Consider the following 22,906-nt stretch of genomic DNA (forward strand, 5'->3'; position numbering starts at 1 on the left):
TATACACAAGTGTTTGAAAGCGCGACGAAGCAAGGGAGGGGAAATGGAGGGAGGACAAGACTGCAATCTTACTAGACCTAGTGACATTGAGAGAGTGCAGGGGTGTGGGGATGGGAAAGGGGGGGGGGTGCCGGACATGGGATCAAAAACAAGTAGTGCAGACAACAGGTGTCTAATGTGCAGGAAGGGGACTGTAGGGTTGCAGATATAGACCACAAGTGCAGGGGTTGCCAGCAGGCAGTGCAGGTGTGCAACTGGGCGGGCCGGGACGTGAGCCCGAATTCAGAGGGTAACCAGGTGACCAGTGCAGTATCAGACAGATCAGCAACGGGGCGAAGCCAGAAGCAAAGAGGAGGAAGGTCTTAGGGTGCTTAAGGAACCAGAGATGGTTCTGCTCAAGTTTTAGGGAGGTTGTTCCAGATTGATGCGCCAGCCGAAAAAAGATCTGCCCCTAACTCGTTGTTGAAGCGAAGAGCTCCAGTAGGAAGATATTTCCAAAGAGAGTTAGAGGTATTTCGGTCCCAGGCCCCAGAATGCCTTGTGGACAATGCAGAGGTTCTTGAACTTGATCCTTGCAGCCACTGGGAGCCAATGGAGCGATTTCAGTGCTGGAGAGATACGAACCCTGGACTTGAGGCCAAGGACAAATCTTGCAGTTCTGTTCTGGATGAGTTGCAGAGGGCGGAGAGTAGAAGCAGGAAGATTTAGAAAGAGGCTGTTGCAGTAGTCCAGCCTATGGAGAACCAGAGCTCGGGAGATGAGAGCTTCTGGGGGAAGGAGAGGAAAGGAAGAATACCTCTGAGGAGGGGCAGCTGGTAGTGTGACTTCTTAAGAGACGTCCGAGGTGAGGATTGTGTGGAATCGAAGATGACCCTGAGGCTCTTAACCTCACAGGTGGGAGCAGGAAGAGGGCCAAGAGTGGCCGGCCAGAGAGTGACGGGCAAGAAGGGTGCAGGTGTGCTGGTGAGGGTCTCTGTCTTACTGGCATCAAGATAGAGCTCATTGGCGGCGCACCACTCCTGGATTGCAGACCGGGTCGGACTGGGATAAGAAATGGGCCCGGACACCCAAAAAAAGTGGCCCTTGCCTCACGACCCTTGACCCCTGGCATCACGTCATTTGACCCCACCCCAAAGTGACTTCCCGGGAAGTGATGCGACACGACCTTTCACCCCTTGACAAAACAGGAAGTGGCATCAAATAGCATTGTTCCTAAGTACACTACGAAAAATATGGTTATGATTTCATTAATGTCATATACATTTCATACAAGAATGGATCACCATATTTATCATTAATATCTGTGTGTATAGATCCATATTGTCAAATTACTGTGAATGCAAGCAGACATCCAAGGCCAAATGATAATGTTATTGAATAGCACTTGCGCTTAAGCTCTTTTTTTTTTTTTTTTTTAGAACAAATATGCATACAATATTACCCAACCTATGTTGGTACTCCTTTGACCTAAGAAATTTGAAAGGCTGAGATGGCCTTGCTGGGATTTGAACCTGCAGATCACATGCATCGCAGCAGCGAGTGCTCAACCCACTGAGCTATATCGGCTATAGTGAAATGAGCAATTCTATAGTGGCTATCATTAAACTGGTAACTGAGATTTAACAGCAGACCAGTTAAGGTCATCTGCAGGTCTGGTGCAAAGTTGGCCACATGTCAAGCCTGCATGCATTGACTTTCAGGCTTCAGAGGTTGGCAAAATAGGGAAAGCGGCGCACTCGCAGGACATCCCATACTCTGAGCACTGGTTACCTCATACATGCAAACAAACATCCTGAACAGCATGCCAGGGAGATGGGAAAGATACACACATTACAACAAAGCATTCATTGTGGCACAATGAAGTCAATGGCCAATTGATGTGCTATGGTCAAATATTTCTACACTGTACAGAAGCGTTTAGGCACAAGGATTTTGTCAAGTGACCGAGGACACTAAGATGCAATGTCTTGTGATGTTCATAACGGAGACAACGGCAGAAAAAAAATGTTGTAACTGCAACTTGCTAAAGGCAAAATACATAGTCTGAAATGGATGCTTATTCTACTCTAAAATTGGTAGTTTATCACTAATAAATCATATTTATCACTAATAAAACAGCACAGCCACTCCAGGGGGCACTTTGCCCCCTGGAGTGGTGCCAGTGTGACAGCTGGCGGCAGACCTGGCCCCTCAACTTTGCATGCTGCAGCAGCTTGTGAATGATGCATGCATCATAATTTATGATGCACACATCATGCCTGCAAATCAAAGCAAGGTGACGTGTTACAAAGGAAGACATGGTAGTTAAATAGACCTTTTGCATTTCTGGTTCATCTTGGGGTTACAGAGTTGTATATATATTTACATTTACTTTGAATGGACAGACAACCCGGGATGCCAGAGGCGGCAGAGGGGAGCCTAAAAGTGAGCCCAGTCATCTGCATGGCACTGAAAGTTGGAACAGAGCGTGGCATGGTGGTGGGTGAGAGGTGGCAGGGAGAAAGTTTAGACCGCCCCCACCCCCTGGGACGAACACAGTGAGAGAGAGGAGAGGAAGGACCCACGTTGGACCTGGGAGGGTCAGTCTGAGAGGAAAGGGGTCAGCCAGGCTAGGACCTAATCAATGATACCCAGGTGATCATGGAGCTGGTTGAGGAGGATGGCATGGTTGACTGTGTCGTAAACAGAAGAGAGATCAAGTAAGATGAGGATAGAGGGGTGATTGGCATCAAGGTTGGAGAGCAGGTCTTGTTCAGGAGAGCAGTTTCCATGCCTCTGGCGGCTCTGAAGCCAGACTGATGGTCAAGGAGACAACCAACAGATTCAGTGTGAAGATTAAGATGGGAGATGGCCAGATTTTCCAAGAGTTTGCCCAGGAAAGGAGTAATATAAAACGGGCGATAGTTGCCGCACAGGAGGGGTTGGCTAAGGGTGTTTTAGGAGGGTGCTTTTGAGGTGGGGGGGTTCAGTGGTGAAAGAGTGATTGTAGAGGTCGGCCAAGGCTGCAGCAAGGGTATCAATGTGGTCCTTGAAGGTTTTGAAAGAACGGGGAGGAAGAACAAGACTTTCATCATAGATCAGACTTGACCTTGTCAGGGGTGAACAGAGGAAAGGAAGAGAAGGGTGGAGGAGAGGTGGCCACAGGGAGGCCAGAGGTAGAGTAGAAAGTTAAAGGGAGAGGATGAGGATGTCCTGGGTTTTAGAGATGAAATGCGAAGCCAAGGCCATGCAGAGGGCCCGGGGGGGGGGGTAGTGGTGTGAGGGGGGGGGGGCAGGAGAGGTAGGGACTGTAGCAGGATTGGCCAGCTCCTTGCAGATTTTAAAGAGTTCGGCTAAGTTGTTAGATGCTTCAGAGATGTGGGTTTGGATGTGAGCTCTCTTCTTGGTGAGGACAGTCTGCATTGCCTTTGGAGCAGACAGCAGGCCAGTTTGTCAGAGGATTCACAAGATGCCAGCCATTTTCTCTCAGCCACCCTACATTTGCATTTAAGGGTGACTAGGTATGAGTCGTACCAGGAGTTGAACTTGACTTTGGGCTTCAAGTGGATCCTCATGACAGGGGCAAGTACATGAAGAGTATCAGAGATAGAAGAGTGGAGCTTGGAGAGGGCTGAGTCAGGATGCGAGTCAGCCAGTGGTGAAGGGGGGCGAGAAAATGGTGGTGAAAGCCTCAATTGACGCACGCTTCATGGGTCGTATGATTGAGAAGCTGGGTGGCAGTGTGGGGTTGGCATGAGATGGGAGGAGAAAGTGGTTGCTCCACTTGCGAGTGGTGAGAAGGTTAGCGGGGGTGAGGTCTAAGGAGATCGGAACATGCCCTGCAGAGTGAGTTGGGCCAGAGGGAAGAATAAAAGGAGGGAGAGAGAGTCGCAAAGGTTGCGAAAGAGTCCAGAGGAAGGACAGGAAGCATCCAAGTGGATGTTGAGGTCTCCAAGGAGGAGTTATGGTTGAGGCCAGGAGTGAGGAGGAGAGGTCCGCCCACTCATTGAGGAAGGAGGTTATCTGACCAGGTGGCCGGTAGATGGTCACAGTGAGAGAGCAGCCAGGAGGGAGAGAGCCTGCAAACAAGACATTCAAAGGAGGAGTAGGCCTGCATGGCAGTGAGGCAGGATTCCACTCTGGGAAGATTATGGCTACACCCCCAGCAGACCGGTTCGATCTGGGCGCTGAGAGGATCTTGTAGCCATCAGGGTGGAGAGTGGCAAAACTCATGACAGAACTGGCCGTGAACCATGTCTGGGTGAGACCGAGAACATCAAGGTCGAGTTCTTCCAGGAGACGGCAGATGTCAGAGGAGTGTTTGACAGCTGAATGAGAGTTGAATGGCAATATGGAGAAGGTGTCCACCCTTGAAAGACTTCCGGGGAGGAGTACAAATCAGAGGTACTCCCTGCAGAAGTGTAGAAGGAGCCCGAGGGAGGGTTGAAGGGGAAGGCGGAGAGGGCAAGGTAGCCAAGGAGAAGGATGAGGGCACCAGAGAGTTGGCAGAGGAAAGAGGCAAGGAAGCCGAAGAATGAACAGCAGGAGACGAAAGGAAATTGAGAAGGTGCTTAAAGTGTCTATCAAAGAGGAGGTTGGACCAAGTCAGTGCAATTCAGGTAAACATTAATGAAAGGGGGCCAGGAGGGCCTCGCACCGGGTGCCCCATTAGTGGGAGGGGAAGAGAAAGGAGAGCACAGACCATTGAGTCCATGGGTTTGGTGAAGGAATGACCGAGGATGTCTGTGAGGGTCTGTCTGGCGGAAGCGCTGGTATAGGTGTTGACGATAGGGAGGCCCGGGTTGGAGACCAGGATATCCTTTTTGAACTTCTTCCTACCAGATTTGTTGAGAAGGGCAGGATAGTCGATAGAGAAGCAGTTAGAGAAGATTGGAGTAACGGGGAGCACCACAGAGGATGCCGAGGTGGGGGAGGTGTGGAGTGGGAGAGCGGTATGGGCAGGTAGAGTTGAGACACTGGGAGTGGACACAAAGGGTGGGGGGGTGAAAGCAGCCGAGACTGAATGAGACAACAAGATTATAAATAAACTAATGCACAGGTGTGTAATTGCTGAAGACCTTGCTGGTCGCTGCTGCTGGGAACTGCCAATGTCCTGTGCAGTTTCTTTTTTTGTTCCCAGTATATTGCTGTCCCGAGTCCCAGGTGATGCAGGCCAGTTTATCGTTGATCCCTGGACCCCTTCAGCCTCCAGGGTCTCCTTTGGGACTTTCCTTCCAAAGAATACCACTAATTGCACTGCTGGTCTCCGTCGGTCCCGCTGGCCTAGAAAAGAAAAGTTTACATGCCTGGTACCGCATTGCCTTATGAGGAAGTACTTTTATTGTCCTCTTCTTAAAACTGTTTCTACTTCCCTGCTACCTTGTGGTATCTTCACAAAATTCCTTTCCTGTAAGAGTAGTCCTTATTTCCTCTTTGCCTTTGCTTTTATGAATATTCTATTTTTATAGAATCTATACTGTGTGGACATTCTCATAGGCATAGCTGAGAAGTGTGCAGTGGGTAGCAGCACCTGAGGGTTGGACCTGGGCTGCTCTCTGGCACTAGTACTCATTGGAGAGCCAAGGGGGCACTATTACTCCTTAGAGAGAGGGTGAATCACATGCAGGGTTCTATGTCCCTTTGCTGACACCCGTTTTTTCGAAATAATTATCATTGTAGAAAGTGACTTCGAAAAAACGGGCGTCAATGAAACCACGCAATGCTGCTAGCACTTAAGTCTGGAAGCTAGAGGTGAGGCCCTGGCCACCCTTCAGGCAATCCCCCAAGCCATGTGCACAGTCTGGAAACTCGTGAATGAATTGCCAGTCCATGATGACTGCCTCTATCCTGGAAGTCTTTCCTTTTTTTGTTTGACAATGCAATGCTGGGTGAGGGGCAACACAGATGAGTGTCGTACAAGTGATTTCTGCAGACAATACATGCGTGTAGCCTGGGAAGTCTTTTATTTACCGTGCGGCCAGCTGAGAGCTCTTGACAGAAGGCCACTTACTGTCTTGGCTCTGGGCTGTTAATCTTCTTTCATCACTGCCCTGAGTTTCTGCCTATCAAAATGTCTTCTGGTGCTTTTTCCATAATTTAACAAAAACTTAGGTCATCAGTGGTGCTAAATTTGACTTTAATTTGCTTGCGGGTCATCTGCTATCACTGCTTGACCACCAGTTATGGTTGTATTTTTGGGTACTCCCTTCATTTATCTGTTTTTTTTGTTTGTTTTTAGTTATTTGCTGGTCGGCTTAAACTGGCTTCAGGCGCTCATCAAAAGATGGTGGTCGGAGCTGTCTGGCAATCAATGCAGCCATGAGGACGGGTGAGTGTAAAGCAACACTGCTTTCTACTGGCCCTGGAGAGCGAGCCTGCCAACCGAACACTGCCCATAGGTCCTTACCACCCGCTACCATCTGCAGAGAGTGCCCTTCGATCATGCCAGTCCTCTGCAGAGAGTCCTCTACCCTTGCATCTTGCTGACCCTCTGCCGAGAGCACCTTAGATCCCGCCAAACTGTTAACCTCTATCAAGCTTACCCTTGGATCCTCCTAACCCACTGCAAACAGTATAATTTGATCCTGCCAATTGGCTTCTCTCTGCAAAAGTACACTTGGGCTTTTGCTATATTGCTATGTTTCCAACCAATCTCCCCGCACGAACAGTGGTGCACACGTCATGTTATTAAAAGATCCCCTTCAGACCTGTGTAGCGCAGCGTGCACCACCATTAACATCTATCCTTTTCCATTGAGTGCCATAAGCCTTCCATTGCGCCCAGTTTACCCACGTCCCTGCCAGCCTCATCCTGCCTAGACACAGGACACTGACTACACTTTACAAATTACATGTTGGACATAGACCCGGGAGCAGGATGAGAGCTACTGTTAGTAAACGAGTGGCACTTTTTGGGTTAAATAAACGTTACCAGTGAAAAGATCTTTTTCTAAAGATCTCTTCACTGAAAGGTCGTTCGAGGAAGACTGCACGGAGCGGGCTTTCTAAAGCGAACTGTCGCTCCCCTGCCACACACTAGTGTGCGCAGGGGCTGACCGTCTCTGCGGGACCTGGAACCAAAGGGCCAGGAGAAAGCTAGGTTGTTGGTGCTTGTGTGTTGAGTATGTGTTTTGGTTTGGGAGGGGCTGGGGCTGAGATGCGGTTTGTGGGTGGGTGGGTGCATGTGTTGTGTGTGTTTTGGTTTAGCGGGTGGGTGCTGGGACTGAATTCTCTAGGGTGGTGGCAGAGGGCTGTGATCGAAATCCCGCCGGGGTTGGGGGGGGGGGTGGGAGTAGGACGACATTGGGGGGCTTGGTGTTGAAACTTGCCCGAAATATAAAAAAAAGTGGGAAACCCCATTTTAAAGGTCTCGGGACAAAGACCTTTACAATGACTGTTTTCCCATCAAAAGAGAATCGGTCAAAGTATATCTTTTTCTTTTGAGACTTTAAAAAAAAAGTCAGTTCACATGCCTCAGCCTATCCCTCCCAAATATATTGTAACATTTGCTTTTGTGCTTATTTATCCTTGCTGCTCATTAACTTGTATATTTGTATATAGGTCTTACTGTGACCATACCTGGAACTATATATGTTTTATTGTCCCCATACTTGTAACTATGTAAGCTTTGCATTTTCTTACTGCTGCGCCCTGTTACACCTGGGTTTGGTGCGCATTAGAAATAAACAAAACAAACATGGAACCAAAATAAATACTACAATGGTAGGAATGTCTGGAAGACAGAACAGACATTATAGAAGAAGGCTTCGGGGTTAACCCAGAAGAGGGACCTTCACACCCCTGGCAATCACCATCAGTGTATTCCGACACTGATGTCCTAAACCTAACTCCTCCGGACAATTCTCCAGTTAGGAACACGTCTCCAATTGACGATCAGCCGACGTTCAATGCACTGTTGCGCAGAGCAGCAGCGCATTTCGAACTCGACACCGGGGAACTCTCTCCAGAATTGGACTTTGTAGAAAGAGTGATTAAGGAAAAACCCCCGGTCAGCCAGACCATTCCACTCCTCGCTTCAGTAAAGAGAAGGATCATACCTTCGCTGTCCACTCCCGCTATGATCAGAGGGGTCAATCCACGGATTGAAAAACTTTTCACTCCTTCACCCTCAGACCCCCTCTACATTAGGGGACATTCCATTCCTGATTCCCTAGTGGTTTCTAATACTAGAAAGAGGGCAGGGGTACCACTTTCCACCAGTGAGGCACCCCCTGACAAGGAGGGCAAGAGGCTATATGCCCTTGCAAAAAGAGTTACTTCCTCGGCTGCCTTCTCAGCAAGAATTGCCAACAACAATTCCTTGCTTGCAAGCTACGCAGACGCGCAGTGGGCCAAACTGCGAAAAGACGCCGAGGAAGCACCGGAGCCTTTACGTACGCGCCTACTGTCAACTATTGGCGAAGGAACCCAAGTGAACCAGAGCATTGTTAAAAACTCTCTGGACGCGGCAGAAACAGCAGGACGTTCCTTGGTACAAGGAATACTCCTAAAGCGCCTTGTATGGCTGCGCAACTCAGGCTTTAAACAAGAGACACAGGCGTCTTTGATAAATAAACCTGTCGAGGACGCTAACCTCTTCGGAAAAGCGGTAGATGAAGCCCTAGAGATGGCTAAAAAAGAGTTCGACACTATCAAGACTCTCGACCAGATCTCTAAGCCCACTACCAGGCGCGGCTATGGCAACAAACGCTTTTTTCGTGGCCAACACCAACAACAAAATCAACATCAGCAATACCCTGCCACCAATTACCAAACCAATAGTGGGCAGTACAGCCAAAGAGGCCAACGCCGGGGCAAAGGGAGGGGTCGGGGATCCACCCCCAGAGGCTCCCAAGCCCCCAACAACTCCAAGTGACGCGAAGATTCGTGTCCCCTCCCATGCAACACCGGTCGGGGGCCGGATAACATCCTTTCTTCCTGCATGGGAGGAGATAACGTCAGACCGTTGGGTACTGTCCACCGTAGCCCACGGATACTGTATCGAATTCAACAGTTCCCCATCCTACAGACCCCCGAGAGGACGTCGCATGACACCGGAACATCTTGCCATCCTTCTCCAAGAAGTACAACAACTACTGGAAAAAGGAGCCATAGAGGTCGTGCCTCTATCTCAGGTAACGGAAGGTATTTATTCAGTGTACTTCCTTGTACCCAAAAAGGATCTAACCATGCGCCCTGTATTAGATCTGCGCCCAGCGAACAACTTTATCAAACCCCAAAAGTTTCGTATGGTAACCTTACAGGAAGTAATCCCACTGCTTTCTCAGGGAGATTACATGACAACATTGGACATGAAAGATGCATACTTTCATATTTTAATGTTGCCAGCGCACAGAAAATACCTCCGGTTCATGATACAGGGCAAACACTACCAGTTCAAAGTGCTACCCTTCGGCATAGCATCAGCACCAAGGGTATTCACGAAGGTGCTGGCAGTGGCAGCGGCCCACCTGCGCAGGTTGTCCATCCCAGTTTACCCTTACCTCGACGACTGGCTCATAACAGGGGATTCTTACGAAACATGCTTCTCCAATACCCAAAAGACAGTAGACCTTTTGTTCCAGTTGGGCTTCTCCATCAACGAAAAGAAGTCCAGTTTAGACCCCAGTCAAATCAAACAATTCCTAGGGGCTCTAATTCAAACAAAGGACGGCCTCGTCTTCCCCTCCAAAGAGAGGGTCCAAAACATGCTGTTTCAAATCCCTCAATATGTAACCGGTCGAGAGGTGACGGTACGCAAAGCAATGCGCTTGCTAGGAATGATGGCGTCGTGTATTTATTTGGTACCTCACGCGCGCCTGCGCATGCGCCCAATGCAAGAGTGGCTCAACAGCCAGTGGTGTCAGGCCAGCGGACTATGGGAGGATCTAGTTGTGGTCTCGCAGGCCTTAGTTCTCTCGCTACGGTGGTGGACAAAGGAAAACATGGAAAAAGGGAAACCCTTTGCCACACCCGCGGCGGAAGCCACTCTAACCACAGACGCATCCCTCACAGGATGGGGGGCGCACCTATCCCATCAGACTGCTCACGGAGTGTGGACTCCGAACGTAGCATCCAAACACATAAATCTACTGGAGCTACTAGCTGTGTTCAAGGCGCTAAAAGCCTTCCAGGAACACCTACAAGGCAAAACAGTAATGGTCCTTACAGACAGCACCACAGCCATGTACTACATCAACAAGCAAGGGGGCACCCACTCTCCAGGCCTGTCCAAGCTGGCCCAGAATATATGGAAGTGGGCTCTCAAACAGGACATGTTCCTACTATCACTACATGTACCCGGGGAACTCAATCTGCTAGCAGACAGTCTCAGCAGAGATTTCCCCCTGCCCAAAGAGTACGAATGGCGCCTGCACGAAGACATCGTCTTCGACGTCTTCACACAATGGGGATTCCCAGAAATAGACCTGTTCGCAACCCTGGAAAACTCACAATGCCTAAGTTACGCCTCCAGGTACCCCCAGAACCAATCCAAGGTGAACGGTCTGTCGATGCAATGGTCAGGGAAATTTGTTTACGCTTTTCCCCCGACTCCCCTTCTCAACAAAGTGGTGCACAAGATGCACCAGGTACAAGTGACCATGATACTAGTGGCCCCAATGTGGGCACGACAACCATGGTTCGCTCACTTGATGGAGATGTCTCTATCCCCCCCAGTAAAACTCCCCTGCCCGTACAACATGCTGTCTCAGGACAAAGGCAGGACTCTGCATCCATGCCCCCAGAACATGAACTTAGCAGCTTGGCTCCTGAGATCATAGAGTTCGGACATCTACAACTCCCGCAAAGATGCATGGACATCCTCAGGGAAGCCCGAAAACCGAACACTCGCCACTGCTATTCTAGCAAGTGGAAAAGATTTGTCATCTGGTGCAGGAGTAAAAGCATCAACCCTATTGACTGCTCTCCCACACATGTGGTCCTATACCTGACCCACCTATTGGATTCAGGTCTAGTGTTTAACTCCATTAAAGTCCACCTAGCTGCACTTTCTGCATACACCACTTCCCAACTCAAAGTGTCGTGGTGGAGGATCCCTGTTATAAAGGCCTTCATGGAGGGAGTAAAGAGAATACACCCCCCGATAGCTGACCCAGCTCCCGGATGGGACCTTAATGTGGTACTTACCAGACTCATGGGCTCTCCATTCGAACCCATGCACAAAGCATCTCTTAAACACCTCACGCTTAAGACTGCTTTTTTAATAGCTATCACCTCCATCAGGAGAGTAAGTGAACTTCAGGCTCTTTCTATTCTAGACCCCTTCGTTACAGTTCACAAAGATAAAGTGGTTCTACGCACTCACCCTAGGTTTGCTCCGAAATTTATTTCTAAATTCCACGTAAACCAATCTATAGAACTACCAACGTTCTTTCAAAATCCTTCCAATTTGGGAGAAAGGACTCTGCACACACTAGATGTACGCAGAGCGGTCATGTTCTACATGGAAAGAACCAGACCACTGAGGAAGACTAATCAGTTCTTCGTCTCGGTGGCAGCAGGAAGAGAAGGAGATGCAGTTTCAAAATCCACTATTTCTAGATGGATTGTTCAATGCATCACTCTCTGCTATACTCTTGCTAAGAGAGAACTGCCCTTTAGGCCAAGAGCACACTCTACTCGAGGCACGGGGGCATCCATAGCATTCATTGCAAATGTTCCCCTTGAGTCCATCTGCAAAGCGGCTACCTGGAGTTCTGTGCACACCTTTACAAAACACTACTATCTAGATACACACTCTAGATCTGACTCCCAGGTGGGACAGGCAGTATTACGACACCTTTTCTCTACTGTTCCTTCTCATAACCCACCGCCAACTCCGGGTACTGCTCGCTAGTCTATGCACAGCATGTGATTCTAAGCAGATTAACAAACATCAGAAGAGAATGCATTACTTACCGTAAAGGCATTTCTGATGATTGTATCTGCTTAGATTCACATGCGCCCGCCCTTCCTCCCCGCTCGGATGGAAGGAACATAGACTTCCTTTATATATCTCTCTCTCTTTTCTGTACTCACTCACGTCTAGAAGGCTCCCTCAGGGCAGAAAAATACAAACAGAGGGACCTCGACGCGTGAGGGATTGTGGGTACAACGCACGTCACTATAGGGATAGTGTTTCAGACACGCCTTGTCGACGTCCCCTTTTCGACTACGAAAAACAAAATGCAATACTCCGCAGTGACCACTGGATGTCGGACCTATGCACAGCATGTGAATCTAAGCAGATACAATCATCAGAAATGCCTTTACGGTAAGTAATGCATTCTCATATCAGTCATGCACAGAACCGAGGATTCTCAACAGAGAAGTCCTGAGGAATATTTGGAATTGCTTTATTTGCAAATGACTGTAGCCTTTGGTGGCTAACACGTGTTTCGGCAAAGATTGACTTGGCTTTCTCAAATCCAAGCTAAATATAGACATGACATAAACAAAAGAAAAATAGAAAAACAAAGCATAATCTCTTGACAAGCTGTTTCATAGATCACTATCACAGTCACTAGAGTGATGGAAAGTGCTCAAACTTCAAATAATGCGTGGATGTGGGCGGTGCCCCGTATTTTAACCCGTGCCTAGATCAGGTTTTGGGGGGAAGGAGGAGTGAAATCGGAGACAGTGACGGGAAAATCCTGCAGAAAGCATTTTGGGAGAAAAAAAGCTAAATGGACATGTGTAGGTGGCTAGGGGGTATGAAAACCTGAATGGTATTTTATTATCAGGTGGTCTCTTACCCTTGCTCACTTGCGTGAATAGAAGCATAATGCACGTTAGTGGTAAGTCATGGGCTCAATCCCACCTGTATATAGGAGAAAAAACCCATATGTGCAAATATTTTTCTGGTAATACTCGCCCATGTGCAAAATAATCTTGTCTGGGTCTTAGATACGTGTTTAAAAGGATAAACTAAAATAGGTCTGAGTGACACATATATTAATGCAAACATGTTTCTCGAGCGATCACATGTGAAAACCATTACAACTATTTGCCATCTCATGCTATTTGGCCTCGAGAAAAACAAAGATGAATGGGTCAGGGTAAAAGATCTCGCACCACAATTGCTACTAGCAGCGCGAGCGACTCTCGTCAAGAAGTGGGAATCTGTGTCAGCACCCACCAAAAGCGAATGGATCAATGTTGCCACCAACATATGTATAATGGAACTCATAACAGCAACATTACATGGCAAATTGGCACGGACTGAGGCCCTATGGATGGAATTTTAGAACAAACACCTCCCCAGTGGGTTCTCTCATAACAGAACTGACACTCACGAGGATGATGGACAAGACGCAACCTGAACAATGAGCCGAAGAGTGACTCTCATGAACCCACACTCTGGCAGTGCTCCCAACAAAACGCGCAAACTGTGATCCCCTGCTGCAATGACTGAAATAAGAGCTGCATGAGCCGGAGAGGGGAGGGTAAAAAGGGAGAGTAAGGACTGTATTCTTACACAATCCGATCAAGATCAAGGTATCCTGGAGAACGGGAGCTGAAGACAGCGTTCCTCCTTTATTTTTCCTTTTTCCATTACTATTGTGTAACTCTGAGGTTTGTTTTATATCTATAAGATTGGAAATGACTGTTGTAGCATGACTCTCACTTTAAAAACTAATAAAAGCAAATTTACAAAAAAAACTATTTGCGAGTCGGAAAAAGAAAAGGAAAAATGAAAACATCAGGCTTCACGCGCTCATGTTTTGCAGCATGTGTTTAAAAAGTAGTGGGATATAAAACTATGGACCCCCTATGTCCGGGTGGACTAGTTGAGTTTACCGCATGCGGATGTGTCCTCAGGTTGCTGAGTAGTCAGCGTTTGAAACTCCTAACAGAATAGATAAAGGACAGGTTTGGTTTACAAACATTAGTCCTTCCTCAATGTCCATTGTGGCGGCCATACTATGGGCTTAGTACTCCTGGGACTGATTGTAAAATCAGAAGGAGTACCTAACTAGCAGTAGAATTGCAAGTGAAAATGTAAAATTTGGATCAGGGGTCAGAAAAAGGAGGATTTGTCCTTCGCCTATAACAATTAATGTGTTAATTCAAATTAGCAGATGATTTGAAAAGTGGAAACTACACTATTTGTAGGAAGCGCACCGACAGTACAGCCTGGTTAGGCAACTCAAAACGAAATGAGGTGATTGCACAGTATCCTGTTACAGGTTTAGTGAATGACAAAGGATGCAAAGCATTGTGGTTCTGCCTTATTAGGGAAGGGGATGCGCCAGCACTTTACCTTTCTGGTGCATTCTAAATGTTAAATAAGACATGGTACAAAACATTTGACCTTGTAAAAAAGCAAAATGAATCCTTAAAGTTTGTTGGTTGAAGTAAATGCAAGGCATTATGGTTGATGTAGTTATGCCTATTCTAATAAAAGAGAAAAAAGAGTAGAAAAGGGTGTGCTGGCTATTGGCTTGCCCAGTGCATCGTAAATGTTATGATTGCATGAGAAAAAACCTTATTCATCTGTGATCAGGATCTAGGGAGAGAGAAAAATCTTATTCCATTAGTGTATCATGTGTGAGTTACATAGGAAAAATATTCATTCGCCTGTACCAATGGAACCTGCACTCGTTTATAGAGCGCACAGACACTACAGCCTTGTTTAGGCAACTCAAGACAAAAATATGTAATTGCAAAGTATCCTGTTGCAAGGTTAATGAATGGGGGAAGATGCAAAGCAGTGTGGTTATTGTGCTTCTGCTTTTTATGGAAAGAATGTTCTGGCACTTGACCTTTCTGGTACATTCTAAATGTTGTATAAAACATGGTATGAAAAGCTTAGACCATTATAAAAAAAGAAGATAAATGGATCCTTAGCATAGTTTGTGGGTGGAACTAGATGCAAGGCATTGTGGTTAATGTAGTTCTGCCCATTCTGAACAAGAAAGAGAAGAAATGTGTTAGCTATTTGCATAAGAAATGTTATATGGTTACATGAAAGAACTTTTTAATCTATGATCAAGATTGAAGAGGAGAGGGCATTAATCTATGAATATATCATAAGTGAGTTACATAGAGAAAAAAACGGAATATGCATGGCAGTATAAAAAATGGACCATTTCATTATCGGAGTTCAATACAAATTCTACAGTTCGGTAACGCCAAATAAGTCTGGCCTCTGCTCTTCTAAGGTATAGTTCATGGTTACCACCTTCTGTTCATCTGTATTCTTTGTAGACCAATAAACTTGATGTCCCATTTGTTGTCCATCTGATGGAAGGTTTGCCAGTGTTGTGACAGCGGTAGGTTGCTTTCCTGGCTACTCATTGCTGAGATGTGTTCTCTTATACGTATCCTTAGTTAGCGTATTGTACTTGCAATGTAAATAAGTTGACAAGTACATTGAATTGCATAAACAACATATTTGGAGCGGGAGTTGATTTGTTCTTTGTTGTTTTGGTCCCATTATTGTCTATAAATATGGTTTTCAGGTAGTGCGTGCCTACACATAGTACAAAATCCACATTTTCTGAACCCTGTTTTTTGTTATTGTAACCAGTTCATCGTTGGTCTCTCTCCGTTGTCTGATATTAAAGAGGGACTGAGAGTCATTTTTAAAGTTTTGGCTCTTTTAAAGATCACAGTTGGTTGATCTTTGATGTTTTTTGCTATGCGAGGGTCCAATTTAAGGAGATACCAATTATTTTTAAGTTCTTTCCTGATTAAATTTGTTTTCACAGTAGGTGGTAATAAATTAAACCGAATCATCCTGTTCAGATTGTTTTACTTTGTGAGTCAGCGTAGCTTGTCTATTCATTAGTTTGGCTTTGGTTCTTGCTTTAACAATTGTGTTTCTGGGATATCCTCTGGCAATAAATCTATTGGATAGGAGTTCACATTCAGATTCAAAAGACAAAGTTTCTGTACAGTTTCTTTTTGCACGTATGAATTCACCTTTAGGGATGTTGTTAATAACAGGTTTGTAGTGGCAACTGGTAGCAAAAAGGGTTGAATTTACTTCAGTTCGTTTTCTGTAGGTTTTGCTTATAAGTTTGTCCCTAATGTGGAAATCGTGAGATCCAAAAAATGTATTTCTGAATCACTAGAGGTTCCAGAAAATTCAAAGCCGTAGGTATTGTTGTTAACCTGATTCAGAAAAGTGTCTAATTCATGTTTGGTTCCACTCCAGATTAATAGTACATCTTCAATATAGCGAGTCCATTTGACTACTTTGTTCTTGAAGGTTGTTAATGGATAGATAAATCTTCAAACATTCCCATTACAAGGTTCGCAAGAGCCGGTGCAAATTTAACGCCCATTGCGACGCTGTATGTTTGTTTGAAAAAACTATTGTCAAAAACGAAGATGTTATTCTCCAATGCTGTCAGCAACATTTCTTTTAACATGCAAACATAATTAAAATGTGATACAGATTTATCTTTGAAAATATAGTCCATTGTTTGTAATGCCAGATTGTGTCCTAGCGATGTGTATAAAGTCTTGACATCCCAGGTTGCCAGATTGTGTCCTAGCGATGTGTATAAAGTCTTGACATCCCAGGTTGCCAGTAAGTAACTGTCTTGCCACTGTATTTCTTCTAGTATCTTGATAGTTGATGTGTCCTTGAGGTATGCTTTTACTTGACAGGCCTTTGGTTTAAGTATGTTGTCGATGTATTCAGCGATTGGTTCTGTGGCCCATCCGATGCCTCTTACAATTGGCCTGCCTTCAGGATTTTTGAGAAATGTCTGATCTACCTTCGGAAGAAAATAAATTGTTGGTATACTCAGTGTGGGTACAAATAAGTGTAGTCTTTCATCAGTGATTAGAACTTGTCAATGCCATCCATCTATTAGGTTCTTTAGTTCTTGTGTGATTCTAGCAGTAGGATTAGATGGGGAGTTTCTCATAGCAGTTGCGGGTCTCAAGGGGGTTATTGGCCATTTGGATGTAGTCACAATGGTTCATTATTATAATCCCCGCCCCCTTATCTGCTGCTTTGGTGACAAGCTCCCTGTTGGTCTGTAAACTATGTAGTGCAATTCTTTCCTGGTTAAATTGTTGATGGACTGTATCATTCTTTAGTTAGATTGTTTGGATGATTTGTACAAATCTTGAGTTACTGCTTTGTAAAAAGCTTCAATCATATTGTCTGGTGCCAGTTGGGGTAGAAACTCTGATTTCGGTTTGAGTTCTTTGGAGATTAAGCCTACTGGATGTATCCATAATTCATGCATTGTTTCATGTATGGGGTAGTCGGCCGATTCCCCAGTTGATCGCAACAAATGAATAATACCCAATACCTCGATCGTTATATCACTGGTATCTGAAGTTTTAGCTGCAATTCTCTGTTTCTCAACTTGGGTTGCAAAGAATTTTTTTAACTTGAGTTTTCGGACAAATTTAAATAGATCGATATGCAAAGAGGTTGGGGCGAAAGGCAAACCTCTATTTAGGTAACTTGTTTCTTCTACAGTAAGAATGTGATCAGATAGATTCATAACCAGATTGTCTACTTTGATTTCTTGGCTGCCTCGCTTGCTGCAGCTATGGTCAGATGCCGATAAGAGTCTAGATTGTCTGAGTTTTCTGTGTCCTCCAGCTCCTCTTCCTCTCTTTCGACAGGGAGTTTCAATGTGTCTGGTGCTTTTGTCCCTTGAAAACAGACTTGTTTCAAAGGTGTGTTCCAGTTTCCTTTTTTGTAACATCTGACTTGATTCAAAAAGCTGTGACCTGTTCTCTTTGTGGTTTCTTGTGTAGTATCTATATTTACATCAGGTTTGTCTTCAGCTTCTGAACTGGCTGAGGATGTATTGGGAGTTGTTTCTCTGGATATTGGTTTGGTAAATTCTTTGTACTTTTCCTGAAAAGTGTATACTCTGTCTTCGTTGTAGTCTCGGTCGTCCCTGTAGAGTTTTCTTAGTTTGATATCATCCTGATATTCTTTGAGAATTTCATACAGTTTCAAAAAATTATTTTCCTTGGTAACTTCAAGGGCCTCCGCCGCCTTAATTTCTTTTTTGAAAAGTTCAATTTGTTTGTGGTTCTTTTGTGTTCCCTTTCTGCATGTTCAATGAGCATTTGTAGCATTTGTTTAGAACAGTGGTTCAGATTGCTTTCCCAATTATCTGCTAGGTTCTTGTCCTCATCTTTATTGAAGTCTGGAAAGATCAGAATGCGTAGTGCCCTTGGATTTTTTTATTAGAATAGGCATAACTGGGGGGGGGGGCGCTATTGCGCCGAAACAAGATGGCCGCCTAACCGCAGTGCTCCGGACTGGGAGAGCGCAAAAACCTGAAAGTGCCCTTATATACTATGATTCTGCTCTACACTGGCGGTGCTTGTGGGTGAACCTCCAACCTACCCCTCTGCCGACTTCTGGACCCGGGCTTCCCCCGGGGCTGAGCTTTGAGCCCCGCTCGGATTGGGGCTGTGGGTGACATCTCTGAGCCATGCCGCGGCTCCAGGAACTGCAGCTCTCTGACACCAGAGAGCGTGGCGCTGCGGGGGAGGGGCATCAGAGCCCTCTCGTGCGCCCCGAGCTGCTGCGGCCGGCGGATCCGCCCGGCACTCCCCGGACCGGAGCTCCTGCATACTACTGGGGACTCCACTGGCTATAACGACCACCGCAGCCCGCTAACTTCGTGGGGGCCTGGAGTCCCCCGCCTCCTGATCTCACACGGCGGGGGACGGAGTCACCACCGCAGGTCCTCTCTCCTCCAGCTTACCTACCTGCTCTCCCTCCGCTGCCCCCCCCTCCCATGGAACACAGAACGCTGCTTACAGTAAGGTAGGGGGTACGGGGGGGGGGGAGTTGTCTCACTAGCTCCGTTGATCCCGGACTGCTAGCCCCGCTCACTGCAGGGGTGCCTCGCAGCCCGCTGTGCCTCTACGCGGCAGCGGTTCTGCACTGAGCCCCCCACGCTGGGGACACCTCTCCTGAAATTGCATAACCCCCCCCCCCGTGAACTGTGGGGACACATACTGCGGCTGGGGGTCCACGCCGTACTGCGCTGCTGCCGCTCCCCCCATTCCCTGCCACTTATCACAAGCTGACTGAACCGGTGTGCTGTATCAAGCCTGCGACCACCAGCATTACAAACATTTGGCTTCCCTGTGTTCTTGCAGCCCGGGGGCAACGTGACTGGCTTACTGGCTATTTCAACCACCGCTGCCCGCTAACTTCGTGGCGGCCTGGGGGCCCCGGAGTCCCCCGCCTCCTGATCTCACACGGCGGGGAACAGAGTCACCACCGCGGGTCCTCTCTCCTCCAGCTTACTTACCTGCTCTCCCTCCGCTGCCCCCCCCCCCCCCTCCCATGGAACACAGAACTCTTCTTACAGCAAGGTAGGGGGCACGGGGGGAGTTCTCACTAGCTCCGGTGATCCCGGATTGCCAGTCCTGCTCACTACAGGCGCGCCTCGCAGCCCGCCATACTCAGCAGCGGTTCTGCACTGAGCCCCCCGCGCTGGGGACGCCTCTCCTGAAATTGCTCACCCCCCCGAACTATTGGGACACATACTGCGGCTGTGGGCCCACGCCGCACTGCGCTGCTGCCGTTCCCCCCCCCCCCATTCCCTACCACTTATCACGAGCTGACTGAACCGGCATGCTGTATTAAGCCTGCGACCACCAGCACTACAAACTTTTGGCTTCCCTGTGTTCTTGCAGCCCAGGGGCAATGTGACTGGCTTACTGGTGTGATCCTGCCGGCCACCATCTCTGTTCCAGGCGGGCGACTCCCCTGGTCCCATACCGCCATTTCTGGGTCTCACGCACCCAGCTCGAGGTTGGACTGTCCCCCGGTGCTGCTCTGCCTCTGTCGGCCCACGGCAACCTAGGGGAGCATAACTTGTTACCTACTGGCTGGCTTGGTGTGGCTCCTGCCATATACCTATACGTATACCTATCTCTGATGTTTGTTAATCTGCTTAGAATCACATGCTGTGCATAGGTCCGACATCCAGTGGTCACTGCGGAGTATTGCATTTTGTTTTTCGTAGTCGAAAAGGGGACGCCGACAAGGCGCGTCTAACACTATCCCTATAGTGACGTGCGTTGTACCCACAATCCCTCACGCGTCGAGGTCCCTCAGATTGTTTTCTTCCGCCCAGCTTCTGGTCGCCTTTCGCGGAGCTCCTAGAGAGACATTGCTAATACTTACCACGGACCTCGGTCCTTAATTATACTTATTATATTGTTAACGATCCCTCCCCTCAACGTTGGCTGTGAAGCTGTTTCTCCGCCGAACAAGTTCTCGACGGAGGGGAAGAGGCGGAGGAGATCCTTCGGCGCTGCCGAACACGTGGCCTGGCCTCGCCTCGACGGCCAACATACAGTAGGGACAGTGGGGGTTCGAACTTTTATCTTCTCTTTGAGAATGTCTTTCTTTCTCCCCTATCTTTCCCTTGGGGTTGTTATCACCAGCTATTATTGCCTCAGCTATGGAGAGGACACCTTTTAAGTTTTGTCCATGCTGTAGGGGCAAATACACTTGGAAGGATAAACACAAGCTCTGTAATCGTTGCTTGCCCCTCGATCATAAAGAGGACAGCTGCGTGGCCTGCAAGCTCTTGAAACCAAGAACTCTCAAAGAATGAAAGGTTAAGAGGTGGGCGGACTACGCTATGTCGAAGTCAGTTTCCTCACCCGCCGCCGCTGTTACAGAAAGTGACGAGGAGGGTGATAACTCGACGTCCGTCACGGAAGTCATGAACCCCCAGAAGGAGCGCTCGCGCTCCTCGACGTCCGTCCCCGGCCCAGACGGGCTCGGCTCACGCCCTGCTTATGGGGATGAACACCCCGGCGACAAGGACGCACATAGACCCCATAAAACTAAACACACAACCCACGGCTCTTCTTCGTCGAGGACGAAGGATCCATCAGCGCCGAAGGGGACGCAGGGTACTCCGGCGTCTACCTCAGACCGTAAAGGTCTCAAGCCCCACCCGCGACCAGCGATTGGGCTTTTATCTAACACAGGCGCTACCTCAAAATCATCCGACGTAACGCTCCATAGAGTGGCCGTCGAGGAACAACGCGCAACGCAGGCAACGTCGACACCAGAGCCCTCGACTGACAAACTCGTTGTCGAGAGCCTAGCGAGAATTGTCTCCGAAGACAAACGTACGCGGACGACGAAACAAACGTCGAATACCGCGCCGAAAAAGCACAAAAGTAGCCAGGAACAGCCCCTTTCGTCTAAGGGCACTTCTGAACTACCGGGGGGCTTTTCAGAGGGAGACGGAAACCTCTCCTTGACGTTGTGGGAGCGTTCTAAGCGTTTTGAAGGTGAAAACACTGATTTCCCCCCTTTAGACTATTCAGGGGTACCCCATGAGACCCTTGAAAGACTCCATTCTTGTATGGAGAAAATGGAAAGGTTTCTGGGAAGCCAAGACCCACCCACTCACAAAAGACAAAGAGAATGGCCCCAGGATGACCCTAGAGTCAAGATTCCTAGGCTGTTTCCCACTTCCACAGATGTATATGACCTCACTGAGGAGGAGCAATACCTACAGGAAGATGAGTGTTTGGGTGGAGAGGAGGAACATGAGGAAGAGGGGTTTGAAGAAGATCTTTACACTACTGCAGGAGCTTTTGAAGAAGATACAGCTACCTCGCAGCCCTGGCAATCCCCGTCAGTGCAGCCTTGGCAATCCCCATCAGTGCACTCAGACCCTGATGCCTTTCACCCTTCTCCTCTCAAGGATTCACATATTGGGAACTCCTCTCCCATAGATGACCAACCTTCACTCAATGCACTATTGCGCAAGGTAGCAGCACATTTTGAGATAGACACAGGGGAAACTCTTCCTGACATAGACTTTGTAGAAAAGGTTATTAAAGAAAAAGCCCCTGTTAGCCAGTCTATTCCGCTCCTGGCTTCTATTAAGAGAAGAATATCTCCTTCCCTTTCCAATCCAGCCTTAGTAAGAGGGGTCAACCCTAGAATAGAAAAGCTCTTCAGCCCTTCATCCTCTGACCCTTTGTACATCAGAGGACATTCTATTCCGGACTCCCTTGTAGTTACGAATACAAGAAAAAGAGCGGGGGTACCTCTATCCACTAGTGAAGCACCACCTGACAAGGAGGGCAAGAAGCTCTACGCACTTGGGAAAAGAATCACGACCTCCGCCGCCTTCTCAACTAGGATTGCAAATAACAATTCCCTACTAGCTAGCTACGCAGATGCACAGTGGAGCAAGCTGCGCAGCGAAGCGGAGGACGCACCTGAACCCCTGCGTTCACGCCTGTTAGCTGTAATATCAGAGGGAACGCTTGTAAACCAGGGCATCGTGAAGAACTCCCTAGATGCCGCTGAGACGGCTGGCCGCTCCCTGGTTCAGGGAATACTTCTCAAACGCCATGTCTGGCTACGCAATTCTGGTTTTAAGCCAGAAACCCAAGCCTCCCTCATAAATAAGCCCATAGAACAAACACATCTGTTTGGGAAAGCAGTTGATGAGGCCTTAGAACATGCGAAGAAAGAGTTTGATACCATCAAGACTCTTGACCAAATTTCTAGGCCCCCTAACAGACGCGGCTATGGCAATAGACGCTCCTTTCGTGGCCAACGCCAGCAGCAGAACCAACAACAATTTTACTCTGCTACCAACTGGCCCTCTAACCAGGGTAACGCCCAGTTCAGTCAAAGAGGCCAACGGCGTGGCAGAGGAAGAGGTCGCAGCTCCAGCCCCAGAGGTTCCACGCCCAATACCAACAAATGACCCGAAGATTCGGGTCCCCTCCCATGCATCACCGGTCGGGGGCCGGTTAACATCGTTCCTATCAGCATGGGAGGGAATATCGTCAGACCGCTGGGTATTATCCACCATAGCCCGCGGATACTGCATAGAATTCAACGGTTCCCCGAAGTACAGACCCCCACGGAACCAACGCATAACACCGGAACACCTCACCATTCTTCTTCAAGAAGTAGAAGAACTACTGAA

General features: G+C 47.8%; 1 protein-coding gene across 2 annotated transcripts in view; it reads left to right on the forward strand.

Moving 5' to 3' along the window:
* KATNBL1 (katanin regulatory subunit B1 like 1) overlaps positions 1–22,906 on the forward strand; it is a 175,929-nt gene that overhangs the window by 104,852 nt on the left and 48,171 nt on the right. For both annotated transcript variants that reach the window (XM_069638401.1, XM_069638402.1), the window contains one exon: positions 6,218–6,307. In XM_069638401.1, coding sequence (XP_069494502.1) covers positions 6,218–6,307 — 90 coding nt within the window. The remainder of the gene's footprint in view (positions 1–6,217; positions 6,308–22,906) is intronic.

Source organism: Ambystoma mexicanum, chromosome 14 (assembly GCF_040938575.1).
Source record: "Ambystoma mexicanum isolate Mex_15411 chromosome 14, UKY_AmexF1_1, whole genome shotgun sequence".
NCBI lineage: Eukaryota > Metazoa > Chordata > Amphibia > Caudata > Ambystomatidae > Ambystoma > Ambystoma mexicanum.